Source organism: Anoplolepis gracilipes, chromosome 7 (assembly GCF_047496725.1).
Source record: "Anoplolepis gracilipes chromosome 7, ASM4749672v1, whole genome shotgun sequence".
Taxonomy (NCBI): Eukaryota; Metazoa; Arthropoda; class Insecta; order Hymenoptera; family Formicidae; genus Anoplolepis; species Anoplolepis gracilipes.
Genome location: NC_132976.1, coordinates 12,950,237 through 12,971,299, shown reverse-complemented (window position 1 = coordinate 12,971,299; position 21,063 = coordinate 12,950,237). Strand labels below are relative to the sequence as shown.

Genomic DNA, 21,063 nt, shown 5'->3' with positions numbered 1-21,063 from the left:
TATATATATATATATATATATATATATGTATATATGTATATTATAATAGGCATTTTAATTTAATTACATAATTATCTATATATATATCATATCTTCAGGAAGAAAAGACATTTCGATTTTTACAATAAAAAAGGGGAAAGATAAAATATATGAATTATACAATAATGTAAGTTTTATAAATAGTGAATACATATACTGATAATACACATAACATTATTGTTATTATCATTATTATTTATTATAAATATTTGTCAAAAGAATGTGTTAATTAATGTTTACAAACTAGAATTTATAAAAGTAGTCGTTATACTTTGTATGACGAAGTGTGTATATATATATTATTATCTTTGGAAATATCGCTTAGAATATTTAAATGTTTTAACATTGTCAAGATCTCTCTAATACGCTTTCTAAACTAAAATATTACACATACACAGCCATTTATCTAACTCTATGATACATGAAAATAAAATAAACCATTAAGAGAGCCCCAATATAGCTAATGTAATAATATAACGTAACAATATAAAGCTTTTTTAAAATAAAATAATCACATTTTCTTTAAACAGTTGTATTAAAAGTCATCTTATCAAAGACTCTGCCATAAAATAACAATCACATTTTCTTTAAAGTATAAAAATAATCTTATCAAAGCACAAATAATCCCGTACTGTTCTGTGCAAAATGCTTACTCAAAAAAAGTTGATATACTCATGAATCCATTAATTAAACATTTAATATATTATTTATAAAAAAGCTATTCTTGTTCTGTCGTAATTAAGATTTCTTCTTCCTATTTCCCAAACTGCCGTCACACTGCTTGCGCCATTTTGCATCTTTTAACCACCCAGCCAAAGCTGCATTTGCTTCAGTGAGATCACTATTCGAAAAAACTATTTGAAGAGTTCCTAGAATAAGACATGTACATATATAAATATCAAACATTTTGCATCTTTTTGCATAAAAATAATAATCCAACGTATTAGTAAATAATTACCTTGAAACAAATCATAAAGTTTAAGAGATTTGAAAGCAATTTTCCCATTACCTCCGTCACAATTTATTTCACTTGCCAGTGTATTAGAGAGTAATTTTGTTAGCATATTTGTTGCACTTTTCCTTTCAGGATTTTTCACACTTAACTTCATATAACTAGACATGTAATGACACTATATAACACAATAAACGAGAAATAATAAAACATTAGTAAGCACATATAAAAGGAAACTTTCTTTAAAAAATCAAAGAGAAATTATATATTTACAGCAGCAGCTAAATTATGATTCGCCTTTAAGAATTTGTTAAATTCTTCTAAATCTTGTTTTGTGTTGAGCGGTAACGCTGGCATTTTTTCAGGACACGAAATTCTTTTTTCTGAAGGTATTAAAACTCTCATGAGCTTGCTTATGTTGAGAATATCTAGTTTTCCAGAAACTTCTTCCATTATAATAAGTGTTCTGTCAAATTTTGTTTTGAATAAGCTTAATGTCTCCTCTGCAATAAACATAGAGAAATTAGAGTCACTAAAAACAAATATTAGTTTTACACTCATATCACAACAACTTTTGTTTTTATTATGCAACTGCTCTTTAAATGTTGTACGTCTGTCTTTAGGATAGGAAGTGCTTGAAATAGATAATTCTGATGAATTTTCGCAGTTTGAGTCACTGTTGATGTTCTTAGAATTACGATTAAAATTATCGGTTGTCATAGAATCTTGCGTTGAAATTGGATCATCAATAAACAAATTGTCTTCAAGTATTGTATCTTGCATCGGTGATTGAACATTTGAAAGATTTTCTTCTTCTTGAACAGCACTTATATCAGAATTAACAGGACTATTTGTAAACAACGAATTGGAAGAAGTTGGAGAAGATTTTGACACAGATGACGACACAGGTTTTAATGGATTTTTTACAATCTTGCTTAATGAGGTTAATAATTCTGGCCTTTTCATTTTTGAGGCCGCAATTTCTTTTGCTGTTTGAATTTCCTTTCCTGTCAAGTTCACGTGAGAATGTTAGAAAACGGCCTTTTTGTTTTAACTCTTTTATTTAATTTTGTTTCTTCAGACTTTTCTTCTTGAAATTTTTCAACCTTACTTAACTTAATAGTAAAGGAAGCAGAAACATTTTCTTTTTCATCAGAATTTTCATTCAAACATTTTCTCTTCATCAGTTTTGAAGAAGTATTGGAATTTGAATCATTATCACAGTATTGAGTGTTGGAGAAAGCTTTCTTGACAAACACAGGAGGAGGAGCAGGAATAATTTTCGTCGTTAATTTTAATGAGAAATTAGAATTAGAATAACACTCTGATGATGTAATGTGTCGACTCTTCTTCCTCCTTTTCCCTCGACCCATCTGTTGCTATCTCAGTTTCATAATTAGAATCAGCGAGGAATCCAGAAATAGCTGCACGTGCTTTTGGATAAGTATCTAGAAAAATTATTGAAGTATTTTACTGTAGATATGTATATGTATATATATATATATATATATATATATATATATAAGTGTGTGTGTGTGTTCACAAACGAATAAAATAAAATTTTACTGTAAAATCTCTTCACTTCCACATCATGTTTTGACCAATTAGTTTTAAAAGATTTTTCAATTTTTACTAATTGTGTTATAGAGTTTGAATTAGAGGGCCAATATGTTTTTCCCCACATTTCATCATCAAGATCTGTGTAAATCCATTTTCTTAAACCAACATCAAAATATGTATCTGGATCCTCATTTGTTGGCAGAAATTTTAATACAACAAACTGTAAAACAGAAAATAAGAAATATAAATACACATTATTAATATATTACAGATAAAGGTAATGTCACAGTAGCATTGGATAGAACGGATTACATTAAAAAGATTGAGTTGGTATTGGAAGATAAAAACTTGTGTATTAAGAATAACCCATGTTTAAAAATAGAGAGGTCTCTCAATAACTTACTGAAGAATTGGTTAAAGAAGGAATTGATATCTAAAAAAGAATATTATTTGTTACATTCTAGCGACTCTTTGCTTCCGAAGGCCTATGGTCTTCCGAAAATTCATAAGGAAAATATTCCCTTTAGACTTATTGTCTCGTCTATTAACACGGCTTTGTATTCGCTAGCTTGTTTCTTACATAAAATTTTATTGAATAGCGTGCCGATTGTTATGAGCCACGTGAGCAATAGTTATGATTTATATAATATACTTGCGGGCAAAAAAATTGATGAAAATGACGTTTTGATTTCCTTGGATGTAGTCTCGTTGTTTACAAATGTGTCTTTAGACCTTGCGATAAATAGTATTAAAAAACGTTGGGATCACATAAAAACCCATACCACTTTGCCACAGGACGAATTCGTGTTTGCGGTAAATTTTGTACTGACGTCGACGTATTTTACATTCAATAATAAAATTTATAAACAGACTTATGGGTGCCCTATGGGATCTCCATTATCACCCATAATTGCCAACTTAGTCATGCAGGATTTGGAAACATCTGTACTGGGTTCATTGGATTTTAACCCATCGTTATATTACAGATATGTCGACGATATCGTGTTGGCTGCACCCAGGAATTTAGTATCGGCAATTCTGAGCGCATTTAATAGTTATCATGACAGATTGAAATTCACATTGGAGTGCGAGGTTGACCGTTGTTTAAGTTTTTTGGATTTGTTGATTAAGATTAACAATGGTACTATTTACATTGACTGGTTTCGTAAAAAAACTTTTTCGGGTAGATTATTATCGTTCTTTTCCAATCATCCGTTCAGCCAAAAAATCGGAATTATTTACAATATGATTGATAGAGCATTATTGTTGTCACACCCACAATTTCATAAAAAGAACATTATATTAACTATTAATATATTAATGGACAACGGTTATCCTCTTGAAATGATTTTCAAATTTGTGAACAGAAGAATCAACAAGCTCATCTCTAAGAGAATTTTAGTCAAAAACAACCAAATAGAACCAACAACTTGTTTTGATAATTGTAATGACAGGGTAAAGAAAAAGATTTTTGTTGTTCCATATGTTAAAAACCTTTCGGAAACGATAGTTTCAAAGATTGAAAAAGCAGAATATCTAATAGGATATCGATGTTTGAATAAATTGGATAAATTTATAAAAGTACAAAAAGACAAAAATCTTTTCATGACGAATTCAAATGTCATATATAAAATTAATTGTAATGGTTGTAATGCGTCATATGTGGGACAAACAAAAAGACAACTACAGACACGCATAAAAGAACATATTAATAACATAAAACTAAGTTCGGACAGACATTCGGTTATTTCGAAACATATACTAAAAGAAAAACATACATTTAATTGGGACGATGTGAAAATTTTGGATTATGAATCTAACTATCACAAGAGACTTATTTCGGAAATGTTACACATCAGGGATCAGAATAACGGTTTAAATTCACATAATGATACAGATTTGTTAAATGAATCATATTTTGACATATTACAGGAACTAAAAAATACATAACAACTTGTTTGTTAGATGATGATAATTTCGAATGAGCAGGATGTTTGTCTGAAAAACAGAAAGGATGCTCCTCGACCTTTAGATCAACATTATTAGTCTACTGGTGAATTTGCTGGAGATGAGTTTGTTTCTTTATCTTTTGTAAGAGCGTTTCGTGTGAAGTTAAGTTTTTGTGAAAATCATTATAAACAGGAAGAGTAAGCTCAAAAAAATTTTTTTTTTAATTCAGGTCCACATTTGCAATATGACTTTATTTCGAGCGATCATTATTGTGAGACTCTCCCTTTTTTCTTTTTTATAGAAAGTATGGTCTCACCCTTTATTGACAAAACGCATGATTTGTTAACAGTGGACGGTTATTGTTTCTCGTCCTCTACCGAAGAAGTAATGATTGTCCCACGAAGAAAAGAAAAAAAATTATGATGATCGTTGCGTATTGGCCAACAAAAATTATTGGTGTGAGACTTGCGGTTTTGCGATGGACTTTGATTTGTGTTGAATTTGTAATGTGTTTTATCTTTTTACATTGTACATTGACGTCGGAATTTTTATATTAATGTGACCCAGTTGACATGCTAACTATCTTTACTTTGGCTTTTTGCGTTTCAATTTATACAGGTTACATAGTATTGATAAAGGCTGCGTACAACCGAAACGTTTACTTTAATATGTTTTCAAAGGTTTGAACAATAAATTTTATTTAATTTTTCAACATATATTGAAATTTGCTCGATTATTGGCCGTCTTTCTGATTATTTGTTGTTAGAATTACGAGCGTGTGCAGAGTTTTGTCATTTAACATATTACGTTTCATAAATGTGTTTAGATTATTAATTCATTTCATGTGCTGCATGGGTTTTTTCCATTAAGGGAATAGTGTGAAGTAACGGCACACACAACCAAGTTTCTTGATTTGGAATCAAGTAGCACTTGCATTTTATATCATTGAGAGGATATACTATTCTCCTCTCCTCAAGCTGAGAAACACAGATAATACCTAATTCAAAAGAGGGAAGTGGATATGTATAAAGGTCTTCCTGTTTTTGAAACTTACAACCAACAAAAAATAGAGTTCGATGTCTATAAACAAGATTTTTTAGCAAAACAACATTACCATTTGATGATCCCACATATGACGCATTACAACCATTACAATTAATTTTATATAAGATTTGATTTGTTGTAAAACAAGAGTCCTTTGTATTTATTCTGAGGCATACATTACCAATGACAACTTTACGATCGTGAACCACGAATGATTTCATTTGCAATAAAATGTTTTAAAGAGAGCACAAACTGATTAGGCTTAGAATTCAGAATAATTTTAATCTTTTCTTTTCCTAGATCATGTCTAGCTATCTGCTGCAACGGTTTATAGCATGACATCAGGGAATCTTTAATTGACTTTAGACGATTTTCATAACGAAAGGTACTGAAATCATCCGTAGTACCATGCTCTTGACATTCCTTACTTAAGTGACTGAGTGCACATTATATACTATAAAACTCTTTCCATAAATAACTACTGAATGAGAGATAAAAGTTCTGATGAATTGCTCAGTAAAGTGAAGATGAGTACGAATAAGAGTAGAACTAGACAAAATGTATGCAGCGCTGTGTAGAAGAAGAAAATGTTTATAAATATTATGATGAATTAAATTCTTGAAAGCAATGATGCCGTCATATAAAAGTATACGACGAAATTCAGTGCACTGAACCAAAACAGTACATAAATGCAATAAAAGTATTCACTGTATTAATGAAAAAATTCATTAAAAGTGGTGCAATGAACTATTTTATTATTATAATGATTTAGATTTTATAAAAGGATAATTTGAGTTATTAAACTATTACTAAAATTATAACAATAAATATGTACATTGAAAAAATGTACCATGGGTTTATTATAATAACGAAAAACTTTATTGTGTCAATAAATAATGTAATTGAATCATGCATTGAATTGTTATCATTAATGCATGTAATCGTTAATTTAATGAATAATTTCATCATTTCATGATTTATTAATAGTACAAGATAATATAATTGACTACTACATTGTATTAATAAATTTTTTCATACATTTATTAAAAAGTTTCATAGAAACAATAAATTTTTTCGTAATCTAATTAAAAAACATTTATTAAATTATATCACATTAAAATTATTATTTATTGAATCAATAAAAAATATAATTATGTAATAAATTTTTTATTATTAGCATTAACGTATTTATTAATTAATTTGATGAATTATTTAATTACATAACAATTATATTTATTGCTATTTAAAAAAAATATATTTTAACCTTAGAGAAATTTATGACTATAAGTATTAAATTGGTTAAAGGTTAATAACTTATCTGAAGTATTAAAAGCACTGTTACTGGTGTTTTTAATATTCACAGTAAGTAATTTACCATTAACCAATTTAATACTTACAGTAATAAATTTCTTTAAGGATCAAATATATTAGTATATAATATCAATAAATGTAATTGTTATTTATTTAAATAAGTTATTAAATTAATAAATATATATATTAATACTAATAATATAAAACGTGTTACTCAATTACAGTTACATGTATACAGTAAAATATATTATACAGCAAAATACTTATAGTAATAAAAATCCCACTCAGTTAGCAAACACAGAATTGAATTTGGACATGAGTTTGAGTGGAACGCACCGGTTATTTTACATAATGAAAAATTTATTAAGAAGAGAGAAATAGCTAAAATGTTTTTCATCGAGAAATTTAATTCCACGATTAACCTACAAAGAGACACTGAAAATTTAAATAATATTTATGATTATATATTACAAGATTATAAAGGTCGTTTGAATTGTTTTTCTTTCTAAAAATTGACAGTTTCGTTTAAAAACTCATGTTGACATGACGTGTCTCGTTGTTTGCGTTTATTTAAATTTATTAACCGTTGATTTTAACTAGTGAAATATTTAATTGTTCCACAATTAAGTTCCACCTTTATACATGTTCCATTGTATTCTTTCTTCTTTTTCTTAATTTACGTGTGAGTAAACTAGTTTTTTAATGACATTACATTGCATTGTTTACGTTTAATTCGGTATAAATTGTATCCATATATTTTTTGATCCTTTATATATTTTCTTTATAGTGACACTTGAAAAGGACCACAACCATATGATCGAAACGTCGTGTTAATAAATTAAATAATTTTGGCTAGTTAAGTCGTTTTAATTAACCCGTTGTTTATAATTAAATACTAGCAACTTTAATCTTTAACTTCTAATTTATTATAAAACTTATTAAAAATATACGTAGAATTGTTAAATCTGTTAATTTATTAACAATTTTATATAAATATTTCTAAATACATTTTTAGCTTATTTACATTTTTAACTAAATAGAAAACTTATATACTATTATTAATAAACATGATTATTAAGTAAATTAGATATGCTTAATACATACGTATGTTAAATAAATACATTAGTAGTACTAACAATTTTTGCCTAAGCAAATGTAATAGTACTGATCTATGTATGACAAATAGTTTGTTCTAAAAAATACAAATATGGAATTGTTCGAAATTAAAGAAAAAGTTAAAGAAAATAAAAAAATACAGCTCTGAGGCTGATCTTCAGATAACAAAAGAAACACAAAATAAGAATTTTTATTATAAAAGAATTTTTTTAAGTATATTATTCTATATTAATATATATATATATATATATATATATATATATAAAAGCTGCATAAAAATATTGACCGTATCATTTTATCTTCTCATGTAATGCAGTATATACATATATATATATATATATATATATATATATATATATATATACTGCATTACATGAGAAGATAAAATGATACGGTCAATATTTTTATGCAGCTTTAAAATATTCTATCAATACATGAACTTTGGGAAAGCAATTATTAGACTTAATTTCAAAAAAATTCGATTCAATAAAATTCCAAAACATTAAACTTTCAATCGGAAAATTTAAATAAAATACATAAAAAATTTTAAATAGTATATCAACTGCCCTAAGAAAGTTGTTAAATAAATATTTAACATCGTCGAAATACACGTAAATATCTGTTATTTTCGAAATGTTTTCGCCAACACACATAATGAAGGGTTGAATAGATTCTTTTTTACTCTTAAGATACATGAGATGGTATTTCTTGGTAAGATTTACCAACGTAAACAAAAGATTCCTGAGAATCTCTAATAGTAAATTTTATGGTATTTCTTTTGCCAGTCGAATTTTTTTTCACAATTCTTTTGGTTGGAATGAAGTAACCATGAAGGCTCCAGAAAACTATTGCATCACGACCATCTATACAAACCAGATAAATAAAGATTAAGTTTTCAAGTGACAAAATAATATAATTATATTTGACTAATTAATTATATATTTAACTAATTAATCATTTCAAATTCCTAAAATTCTTAACAAAATAATATAACTTACTTTCAGAAATTATTTCCTGTTTTAACATTTGTAGATGTCCTTTTACGGATTTATCTTTTATGTGATTATCTTTACATAGAAACAATATAAGATTGTTTAAGCAAATGTCCCACTTACTTAAGAGACCATTTCCCGTGTCAAATAATACATTAAAATCCATGTTAATTTGTAAAACATTTTAAAAATCAATTCCGTTGCCATTTCAAAATTTCCATTATCATTATAGATACAATTAATAATAAAATCTTAATAAAAAATAGATACAATTAATAATATAATCTTAATAAAAAATTTATTAAGATTATAGATACCAATCTAAAACCAGATGGAGTTTTATAAAAGGGCCATTTTTCAAAAATAGCTGCAGTATTTGCAATATTATTAATATCTTTTAATCGGTGTTGGCCACATGCCTTCCAACAATTGTCGAATTCTTCCGATGTCAGATTGTCAACTTTGAGTGCATTAATGCAATTTTCTGCATCGTGTTCTGAAACTAAAAAATTCAACATTATTAACAAGTTTGTAAATAATTTTTAACAATTTTTAAACAAAATAAGTACCAAATATTTTCTGATGATCCCGTTGAGTTACATTTGAATTTTTTGGTTTTTTTGGTAAAATATGTTTTCGAATTGCTATATTAAAAGAAGATTTTAAATTAGAAAATTTATTGTATAATTTTTCACGTTTACATTTTTCGATAATATTCCTATAAAAGTAAAGTTTAAATATGAATATCCAAGAAATTATATGTACTCATCTTCAACAAAGAGATGATCTACTTACCTCTATCTATATTATATTTTAAACATTTTTATTTATTAAAAATTAAAATTTTATTAATATAAAAATTATACAATATTTACACAAAAAAAAAGAATACAAGTAAATTACAATTATAAAAAAATTTAATCATAAAGTAATATTATAAAAAACATTATTTTTCTAATAAATAATACAGTATAAATAATATAGCATAAATAATATAGTATATAATATATTTAAAAGATTTTATAATTTATTATTGTAATATATATATATACAGGGTGTCCCAGAACAACCTTCCGTCCGTAAAATGACGTATTTCTGACACAATTCTAAGACAATTTTTCCTTTATCAAAATTTGATTTGAAGCGTAGTTTTTGTGTTATAAGCAAAAATAGTTAGCAAATCACGCGTCGAGTATAGAAGGCAGGCAGGAGCGGCGCGGCGCACCGCGAGCGCGGGCGCAGCTAACCGTCCGACGGGTGATTACCGCCGCATGAGTCGCTAACTATTTTATCTTATAGCATAAAATTATGCTTTAAATAAAATTTTGGTAAAGAAGAAAATGTCTTATAATTACGTCAGGAATACGTGTTCCTTAAAATAATATTACTTTAATAACCAAAAGTTGTTCCGAATCGCCGGCCGTCGGACGCTGCGATCAGCTGATTGCTACACGCGATGTGTGTATGTCTGAGTGTGTGCGTAAAAGGAAGGAACAGAGTGAGTGAAAGAAAGAGAGAGAGAGAGAGAAATAACCGCCTCCGCGACGGCGACGCTCCTTCGATTGTCATTGACATTGTCGTCAACGACTTCAGACTGATCGATATATTGATTTTCCGACTCAGCTGAGAGACACATCGCGTGTAGCAATCAGCTTATCGCAGCGTCCAACGTTATTTTAAGGAACACATTCCTGACGTAATTATAAGACATTTTCTTCTTTATCAAAATTTTATTTAAAGCATAATTTTATGCTATAAGATAAAATAGTTAGCGACTTATGCGGCGGTAATCACTCGTCGAACGGTCAGCTGCGCCCGCGCTTGCGGTGTGCCGCGCCGTTCCTATCTGCCTTCTGTACTCGACGTGTGATTTGCTAACTATTTTTGCTTATAACTCAAAAACTAAGCTTCAAATCAAATTTTGATAAAGGAAAAATTGTCTTAAAATTGTATCAGGAATACGTCATTTTACGGACGGAAGGTTGTTCTGTATATGTATATATATATATATATATTTGTATTTATGTATTTTAATAATTTCCAACATTTTTAAGATTTAAAATTTTGTTTTGTATTTTGTTATGAATTATTTTATTTGAGAGGAAAAGAAGCAACAGATGCTTGTTAACATCATTATTATTAAATCAATTATTAATTTAATATCGTGATGTTACTATCTTCTTGTTCATCTTATAGCTATGTTTCAAGACCGAAAATTAAATTGGTGCGTAGTTTGATGAATTTTGAAACGTATAAAATAACACAAGAAATATTAAAGAGTGAGCACCAGAAGATCCAGTTATGACCAGTTGTTAAGACTTGTCTTTAATTAGTTGTGTTTTCACGAGTCAATCTTTAATCACTTATTATTATTAGAATTATTTTATTTTATTTTTTGTAATTTACTTATTGCATACGTTAAGTGCAAAAATTAAATAGAGTGCTTTAACATTATGCGAATAATGTATCAATTATTGTTTGTCTTTCAAACACATAAAAATGTTTAAATCAAATATATAACTAGATGGAATTAAGTTAATCATTTCGTCACACAAATATTAATTTTTTGTTCCAGATTTCAAATAAACTTACTATTTTTTCAGTAGGAAATCTTTCTAATATTTCTTTTTCAAGTTTATAACTTGCTGCCATCGACATCGTAATATTATTTTCGTGGAAAAAATGCGCACAAGTATTGAACAACAATGATCTTTGTTCATCTTCAAATTTTCCATATTTTGCGTAGTATTCTACCAGCATGATGCCGTTTTGACTTTGATTTAAAATAGTTGATAACGTTATCATATTAGTTTCATTTGAAGTTGGCAATCTTTTATAAGGCGAAAAACGTGATTCCGATGTCGAAACAGATGTAATTGATGGTGATGATGGTTTAGACATGGTTAAGTTAGAAAAATTTGTATTTGGTGTTGTCAGCGGAAGATTTAAAGAATTTCTCCAATTCTCTAAGTTATCTTCAAATAATATTTGAGTAGTAAGATCAAATGGTTTCAACAGTTTTTCGATATAGTGTTGCTTTATGATTTTAAGTATTTTTATAACAACATTCTCACCTTAAAAAAAGTATGTTTTTTACTGTACAAAAAATAAAACATAGATGTATAAGAAATTTATTTACTTAGAAGATGATCTACTAATTCTTCTTGATTCCAACTGCGAAGTAGCAATCTTAATTCTTCTCTGTCTTTATTTTTGTCTTGCAGTTGGAATGAATTATGCGATAAATATAAATTGTTCGGAGAATTCAAGCTTTCGAGCACTGGTTGGACAGTTTCATTGTGAGAATGTTGCAACTTTCCATTCTGAATTTAGGAATCCATTTGATAGTCAACTGTAATAGTTGTCAATCTTGATGAATTTTCGAAAATTTCAGGTAAACCATACTGATAAATGGTTTCAGACGAAGAATTAGTAGTAGCATTTATATTTTCTATGCCTTGAGAGAGAGAGAGAGAGAGAGAGATACCGATGAATTATCATTTATAATAGTTTCCATTTCCTCCTGTAGTATAATATCTTGAGACTAAGTTTCATGGATAAATTCTTTAGTATTCATTATTTTTTAGCAGACAGAGATATGCGATGTTTGATCACACGCCGTTAAACCGTAAGATATTTAATCGTCATAGTAATATTGTAATATTATTGAAAATATAATTTTAGTAAAAAAAAAATATAATTTTACTAATTTTGGTAAATTAAAAATCTATAGAAAAATTGAATAATGATTGATGCGAAACAGAAATACTATTAATTCTCTCTTCTCTGCTCTTCTCCCTCTCACTTTTTCTCATTACTAAATTAACTTTTAATTTTTATACATAGAAATAGCTATAATAGATAATATAAGTAGAACGACCAAACTAGCCAATAATTTCTTTATTTAATATTACGACGACGTTTCGACCATTTGGTTGTGGTCCTTTTCAAGTTTAACTATAATGAATAACAAATTAATTATAAATTGAACCAAGAAGATAAACGCGGTAAATCAATCAAAAAACAAATTAATTTAGTACATACTTTCGAGTGAACAAAGATGTATAACAATGTGTTGTACAAGTGGAAGTTAATTGAACATTTCGATGTTGTAGATATTGATATGACGAACCAACAAGTGACGGAACACGTCTTGTCAAAACTAATCTCGAAACTAAACTGTCGATTTTTTAAAAACATTTTAAACGACCTTTATAATTTTGTCATAAATATTGTGTAGATTTTCTGTGTCTTTTTGTAAGTTTATTGTGTTGTTGATAATTTCTTGATAAAAACATTTCGGCTTATTCTCTCTTTTTTATAAATTTCTCGTTATGTAAAATATCTGGGCTATCCCACTCAAAGTCATGTCCGAATTCAGATCTATGTTTACTAATTACGGATTGACACGAAGGATGCAATTTTATATTTTTACAATGTTCTTTAAGCCGTGTGCGCAAATGTCTTTTTGTTTGGCCTATGTAAAACGCATCACAATCCTTACAACGAATTTTATATATGACATTAGTTCTATTATCAATATGTCTTATCAATGTGTTAAGCTTATTCGTTACTATCGACGCAACACTCAAACCCGTGTCTTGTATTGATCGGCGCAAACATGAACTAAAATCTTTAACATAATTTATATACGCCTTACTACTCTCAGATGTCAGATTCCACAAAGAGAATATAAATATAGTTTGTAAAACGTTACGTAATAATTGTTTCCCTGAACAATTTGTTGAGCGACACATCCAAAAAAGGATCAATGTTTTGAAGAATCGTAAAACCACTAACGCTGATGAATCTATTGAAAAATTACAGCCGAAAAACTTTTTTATGTTACTACCTTATGTTAAAGATTTTAGTTCATGTTTGCGCCGATCAATACAAGACACGGGTTTGAGTGTTGCGTCGATAGTAACGAATAAGCTTAACACATTGATAAGACGTGGCAAAGATATGTTACATATTGATAATAGAACTAATGTCATATATAAAATTCGTTGTAAGAATTGTGATGCGTTTTACATAGGCCAAACAAAAAGACATTTGCGCACACGGCTTAAAGAACATTGTAAAAATATAAAATTGCATCCTTCGTGTCAATCCGTAATTAGTAAATAAACATAGATCTGAATTCGGACATGACTTTGAGTGGGATAGCCCAGATATTTTACATAACGAGAAATTTATAAAAAAGAGAGAATAAGCCGAAATGTTTTTATCAAGAAATTTAACAACAACACAATAAACTTACAAAAAGACACAGAAAATCTACACAATATTTATGACAAGATTATAAAGGTCGTTTAAAATGTTTTTAAAAAATCGACAGTTTAGTTTCGAGATTAGTTTTGACAAGACATGTTCCGTCACTTGTTGGTTCGTCATATCAATATCTACAACAGCGAAATGTTTAATTAAACTTCCACTTGTACAACACATTGTTTTACATCTTTGTTCATTCAAAAGTGTGTACTAAATTAATTTGTTTTTTGATTGATTTACCGCGTTTATCTTCTTGGTTCAATTTATAATTAATTTGTTATTCATTATAGTTAAACTTGAAAAGGACCACAACCAAATGGTCGAAATGTCGTCGTAATATTAAATAAAGAAATTATTGACTAGTTTGGTCGTTCTACTTATATTACCTATTATATATATATATATAATTATTATAAGATATATATATAATTATTATAATTATAAGATAAACGCGGTAAATCAATCAAAAAACAAATTAATTTAGTACACACTTTTGAATGAACAAAGATGTATAACAATGTGTTGTACAAGTGGAAGTTTAATTAAACATTTCGCTGTATATATATATATATATATATATATATAATTTATATTTATATTTATATTTATATTTGATTTAACATTTTGCATAGATAAATATTTTATTATTTAATTATAAAAATAATATTTATCTGAATAATTAATAAAATAATTAATTAATAATATATATAATAATACTTTTAATATTTACATATTAATATTTATTTATATTAAAATATATATCTGCAGCTGAATATCAGCACCATATGTTCGAACTCAAATATGTATACATTACAATGATTACAAAATCAAAATAGTGAATATACATGTATACATATATTATCTCGGCTGGCATGACAAATTTGAATATCCCGCGATGTTGAATTTTCTTGCGACGCGCGCAGATGTGCCAACACAGAAAATCAAAATATATATTATACGTATGTTGCGTCATATTGTGCACCGTGTCCTAGAATCAGTGTTGCGAATCTCGTTTTCAAAGCCATGAGCCCGCGCACATGTCACATCGTGAAATCAAATCGTCAGCCCGAGAAGTGACAGTTACAGAACCGCGAGTTACGCGAATGATCTTATCTTATACACGATTAACGACTGTAATTGCTACGGCATTTGCGACTGCGTCGTTATGATTACACTCGTAGCCGTGCCGTTGTTGTGATGATTCTGTGCGTGTGCATACAAACTCGGTAGGTCAAAATAGCGTGGACCGACTGCGCATTTTTAAGGGTTATCTTTGCTCGTGGCGGGTTTCACCGCGTATATGCTACATCCCATGCTTGTCTTTAACGTTTTACGTCCGCGTTTTTCGTGTTGCGTGTTATATGAATTATGAGGACGGAATGCCCGCAAGCGGTAACAGTCGTTTCCGCGGTTACCCAGCGCGGATGTCCGAGCGGCAACAGCTCGCACTACTTTTGCAAATGACATCTCAGGAAATAGTGTCAGGTAAGAAATAGATAAATAGAGATAAAAAAAAGAGAGAAAATAAACGTTGAACCTGCACAATTAATACACAAAGAGTCCAGGAGTCGAACGTGTCAAATCATTTTATGTCAATTTTATAATAGAGCATTTTTAAAGTTTGCATTCTTTTTTAAGTAAATTTTAATGATGTTATGTTGTTCTGGAATACATAAAATAATCTTGAATGTAGTAATAACTCTCCTTACAATTTTGTTAATAACTTTATGTGTATTTTTATAAAAAATTAAAAATTTCCTTGTATTGGCACGACTAAGTATGTTCCCTGTGCACATTCTTTCACTGTTTTTTTTTAACCTAAGTAGGTTCTTAACTTTAATAGAATCTAAAACTATCTCAGAAAGCTACAACTCAGTATTATCTTGCAAAGTAGATTTGATACGTTCTTCGCCTAGACTCTCATACGCGATGGAAAATCTGAAACGAATGTATACAGTGACTTACTACTGTCATCCTTCTTTTTTGCGCGTTGAGGTTATGTCAGTAGCACATGTTCGCGCATTTCTCAAATAATTAATTTGCAAGCTTGTTAAAGATAAATTGCCAGGCCAAGAGTGATGGCAATAAATTATGACTTACTTCAGTTCAAGCCAACATATCACTACTGTAATTTTTTATTCATGACTAAAATATATGCCATGTATGAATATTTGATTAGGTTGCATTCTCGGTAATTACGCAGCTGCGTAATTTTATGTAGGTGCCAGTGAACTCTATACTATATCGGAATGATTAGTACCGTGTCGTCAGCAGGAAACCTCTGCTGACGGCCGGTAGTGAACTACAGATTCGTACATATCGTATTCTGGCCAAAATACAAAGAAAATCGTAAAAAAATTATGATATTTGCAATCAGTCAAATTGCTTTTATCGAATGATACAGAAAGGATTTTTGAAAAAACGTCGAAATAAAATTCCTAACAACATGTTACTGATCACAAGACAGATGTAGCTCTTCTCCCAAATTTGTATTCTATTTATTATAAATTTTTAAGATCTAAAAAGCAGAATTCGTTTCTATGTATGCCAAATTTTAGTTATACAAGGAATACAGAAAAAAAAATTTATGAGGAAATATTTTTTTTTTTGAGACAGAATACAACATTCAGAGATATCGGTATCTGTATCTAAGGTGCAACTAAGGCGGATCATGTTGGTAGCACCGTGAGCTCAAGGAGAGACAATAATGCTATCTTTGTCTCCCTTACAATGCAATACCGCCATTGCCGTCTAGACAAAGATAACATGATCGGGGTTTTCTGTCCTTTTTTTCTCATCTTATACATGGTGGAAATAAAGTACGCTCAATGAATACGCTTAAATAAACGCTTCAATAAACTTTAATAAACTAAATAACAATCAGATAATATATAATACAAATAATTAATATCATAATTATGTGATAGAATATCAAGAAAGAAAATAATTCATAACTATAAAAACATATTTTATTCAAAATAGAACTATGTTTACAATTATATTTAGATTTTCTAAATGTCTGATAGACATCGCTCAGGGTATGCTGAGCGCTATATGCGGCGAGCGCTCATACGCTGAACGTTTTTGATTAATATTTTAATAATTATTGCGAAAATGATACAGGACTTTTATGTTCAGTTTGACCTGTTCTATTAGTCCTAGAGAAGTGGGGCGATTATTACCGGACATCTTGTACATATGTATAATATTGTTCGCTAAGCGTTTTTAATGTGATATTACTTTTTAATACAATTTTTCACTGTAATTATTTATTATTATTGAGATTATTTATATTCGAGTTTGCAGAGGGCACACAACATAGAACCTAACTTTACATAAATTGTCTATGTTGGAAAAAGAGAAATATACTCTGATGTTGCTCTCTCTTTCTAGACGGGTCACGTGACCCAAGAACAATAGCTGCACTCATTCCAGTTAGGATATAGTTCAATGGTATGGACATACATCTATATATCGAATAAGAATTTCTCAATGTTGGTAACTCTAACGATGGAATTAGAACGTGACACCTGTCGGATCCTTAACAAAACGTGTACAATAGAGGCAAAGAGTAAAAAGAAACAGGAGGGAATGTATCGGTGGTAAGGGCTAGCCAAATCGCTGACGGAAGCCGCTATTTTGAGTGTCTACTTTTTTGACGCTTATTAGCATCGTCTGCTGCTGTTGTCAGAGAAACACGCATACGCGTATTATTTTGCACAATTATTAATTCTAAAAAAAACTAGTGAAATAAAATTATGGTGCATTGTCAGGCCTGTGGCATAACAACAGCGCGAAATTATGGGATAACATTTCATCGGTTAATAATTGTTATCAATATAATAACAAGAATTTAATATTTTATTTAGATACACTATTTAAAGGACAGTAAACAATGTGTTAAAATTTCAATATTATTAAAATATATTATTTTATTTGTTGCATATTAAAATTATATATTTCAATTTAATCTTATTGAGTTGATTTTATTAAAAATATTAAGTATATTCCATATTTATATTTAAAACTTTATTCTTCCAGCATCTCCGAAAAGCCATTCAATTTTGACGCCCATAAGCAGCCATTTTGAGTGTCCACTTTTATGCTGGTATATATAAGCATTTCCGTCCGTTTATCTCGAGCCATATACTCCCTCGTGTTTCTTTTTACTCTTTGCCTCTATTGTACACGTTTTGTAGAGGTAAAAGATAAAGGCATAAATATAGAACTTATACTAAGAAACTTTGTTTATATGTAAAACATAGGATGGTCTACTAAAGGCGAATTGACAGAAAGAGTATATTCTATCTTTGTCACTGTAGCCTTCGCAAGTTGTTTTTTATGAGAAAGGAAGATAGCCCATTTTTATAGTGTAGGTCTGTCGTTGTTTATCATTAATATCTTCTGTCCCCCCCCCTCTTTCTCTCTCCCCCTCACCCTCTCTGTCTGTATTCTCTTTCAATGTGCCAAAGCTCCTCCAGTAGTATAAGCTCTATGGATAAAGTACTATTTTTTTTTTTGTCTAGTGATTTTTGATTGGTTAATGGTGATGAATGATTTTCTCTAACGAATGACATAATAGTAAAAAAAGATATAGATAATACAACTGCCCTCTCACTCCGTGTATATGTTTCTTCCCATTTGACAAATTCGATCATCTGCACTACACCGCACTAGTGCATACTAAAGGCTGCTGTACATGAAGATATCTAAATAAAAAGGAATCATAAACACATTTTAAGTAATTACAATTCAATCATGATATATTTGTCCATTATTTTTTTTAGTAGAACATACATTATTCAAAGTGTTTATATATTACGTCATTATACTTACATACTTCATATATAGCAGCCTTTAATATGCACTAGGATTATAATATAACTAGTATGGGCACTCTTTGTCGACACTTTGATCTTTTTGTCTTTGATCACGTGGTATTTCGCCATGTTTTTGGACTAATATTCAGTGGCGTATCAATCATTCAAGGAATCTGCGTTACATTCCGTGAAAGGAATGTATAAAAATTTTATAAATTTTTAAAAAATTTTTAAAAAAGTTACAAAATTATGTAAAAAATAAAAGAAATAAAAATAATTTATAGTTTTATATTCACAAATATATTATAGTGTTACCTCTGTGATGCACTCTCACAGATTTTACACTACCACATATACAACAATTGTCTGATTCGTTCCCCCCAAAAACATGGCGGATGCGCAGAACGGATCGACGCAAACCTTGAAAAAGCTTGGAGTGCCCATACTAGTTATACTATGCTAGGATGGTGTAGTGCGGATGACTGAATTCGCTATAAGCATTCCAGTATAGAGTTCACTAGTTTGTTCATTTATATGGGGGAAAGTCAGAGACTTGTACAATAGACTGGCCCCTACCGTAAGAGGCAGCGTTGAAAGATCTAAAGGACACAGAGATGATTTCGGGACTCTGTCCTTCTCTTTTGTCCCGTAATGAGAACTCAAGGGATGGGTGAGCATACAGAAATATTTTGCTAGTATGTTCAGGCCTGCCAATCATGGCATTCGACGCTGTCAAATTCACAAAAATGTTAAATGTCGCCGCACAATATAATGAATGTAACGATTGATAAATCATATTTGAATAAGGACAGAAAAATTGATAACATTATTATAATAGTATAATAAATTAAAATTTCTGACTTTTAAAGATCAAAACACTTTTGAAACCGATTACTGTAAATTTATCATTGAAAAGATTGACAGTGATTGCATTTAAAAAATGTAATGATTGAGCAAAATTAGTTCAGGTTAAAATTAGTTATGAAAAAAATCAACGAATATAATAGATAGATCGAAATATATACCAATCTAAAGATATACACCAATCAAATAATAATAATTACAATATTATTCAATTAATATTCATACACCGAAAAAATCATATTCTCATTTTAAGAATATACCATTTATTTTTAGAATATCTTCCTCTAAAATAGGCGCCAAGAGGATTTTCTTAACTAAAGACAGAAATCCTCTAAAAAGTAGAAAAGTATTAGATATTCTTAATATGTAAGAATATATACATTTCTAGTTTGAGGATTTCGTGGCTATTAGAATTAGAATCTAAACTGGGGACTTCCGGAAGGATGCCGCGTGATTAAACAGCATAATGCATGCAATGACGTTTCGCAAACGTTGCAGTTTGCATATTCAGGGCTAAGAGTCCCGATACTGAGCTCTCTTGGGTTGGGGTTCTTATATCTTGCGAGAGGTTTTTCTATCTACAGGAAAAATATACCGTTATGCCCTCTAGTGGTGTGAGCGCAAATAGGGTTTGTATGATACAATTTAAGAATATTTTCTTTATTTCATATACTATTTTAACAAAAAATCATTAGAGGGGAATATTCTGAATTTTTTAGAATATTTTATTGGAGGAAAGCTTTAGAAGGAATTCTTCTAAAATAGAGAATACAATTTTTTCGGTATATACAACTTATTTTTTACATATTTTATGCAAGCTATATATTACTATATTTATTATATATATACTTGTTGTTATTATGTACTTGTATTCTCATTAATTTTAAACATTATAACTTTAGTTTTACGTATATTTACGGATTGAAATATTATTTATTAAGAATCTGTCGTAACAGGTGCACTGTTATCCTTTTCTATTTAAGATTTAATGCAGAAATTATTGACTTTGTAAGTACCGTTTCATTTGAACAAAGAATAGCAATCTAACATCAATTCCATTAAAAAAAACACTTCAGTGTTTTGTAGAATGTGCAGAAAACCTCTGGCTTCTCGGCTATTCTGGACTTTATTTATGTTTTTG

General features: G+C 29.1%; 1 protein-coding gene and 1 pseudogene across 5 annotated transcripts in view; one reads left to right on the top strand and one right to left on the bottom strand.

Moving 5' to 3' along the window:
• Window positions 1–628: 628 nt before the first annotated feature.
• On the bottom strand, window positions 629–16,516 carry LOC140667399 (uncharacterized; annotated as a pseudogene).
• LOC140667398 (uncharacterized) overlaps window positions 4,682–21,063 on the top strand; it is a 52,438-nt gene continuing 36,056 nt past the window's right edge. The window contains exon 1 of one of the 5 annotated variants that reach the window (XM_072895294.1): window positions 4,682–4,698. Coding sequence is in view for 2 of the 5 variants with exons in the window: in XM_072895292.1 (XP_072751393.1) it covers window positions 15,600–15,723 (124 nt within the window). In the remaining 3 variants the exon portion in view is untranslated. Of the gene's footprint in view, window positions 4,699–14,327; window positions 14,353–15,179; window positions 15,724–21,063 lie in introns of those variants that run through there. The other 4 variants (XM_072895295.1, XM_072895292.1, XM_072895291.1 and 1 more) reach the window with 4 other exon arrangements.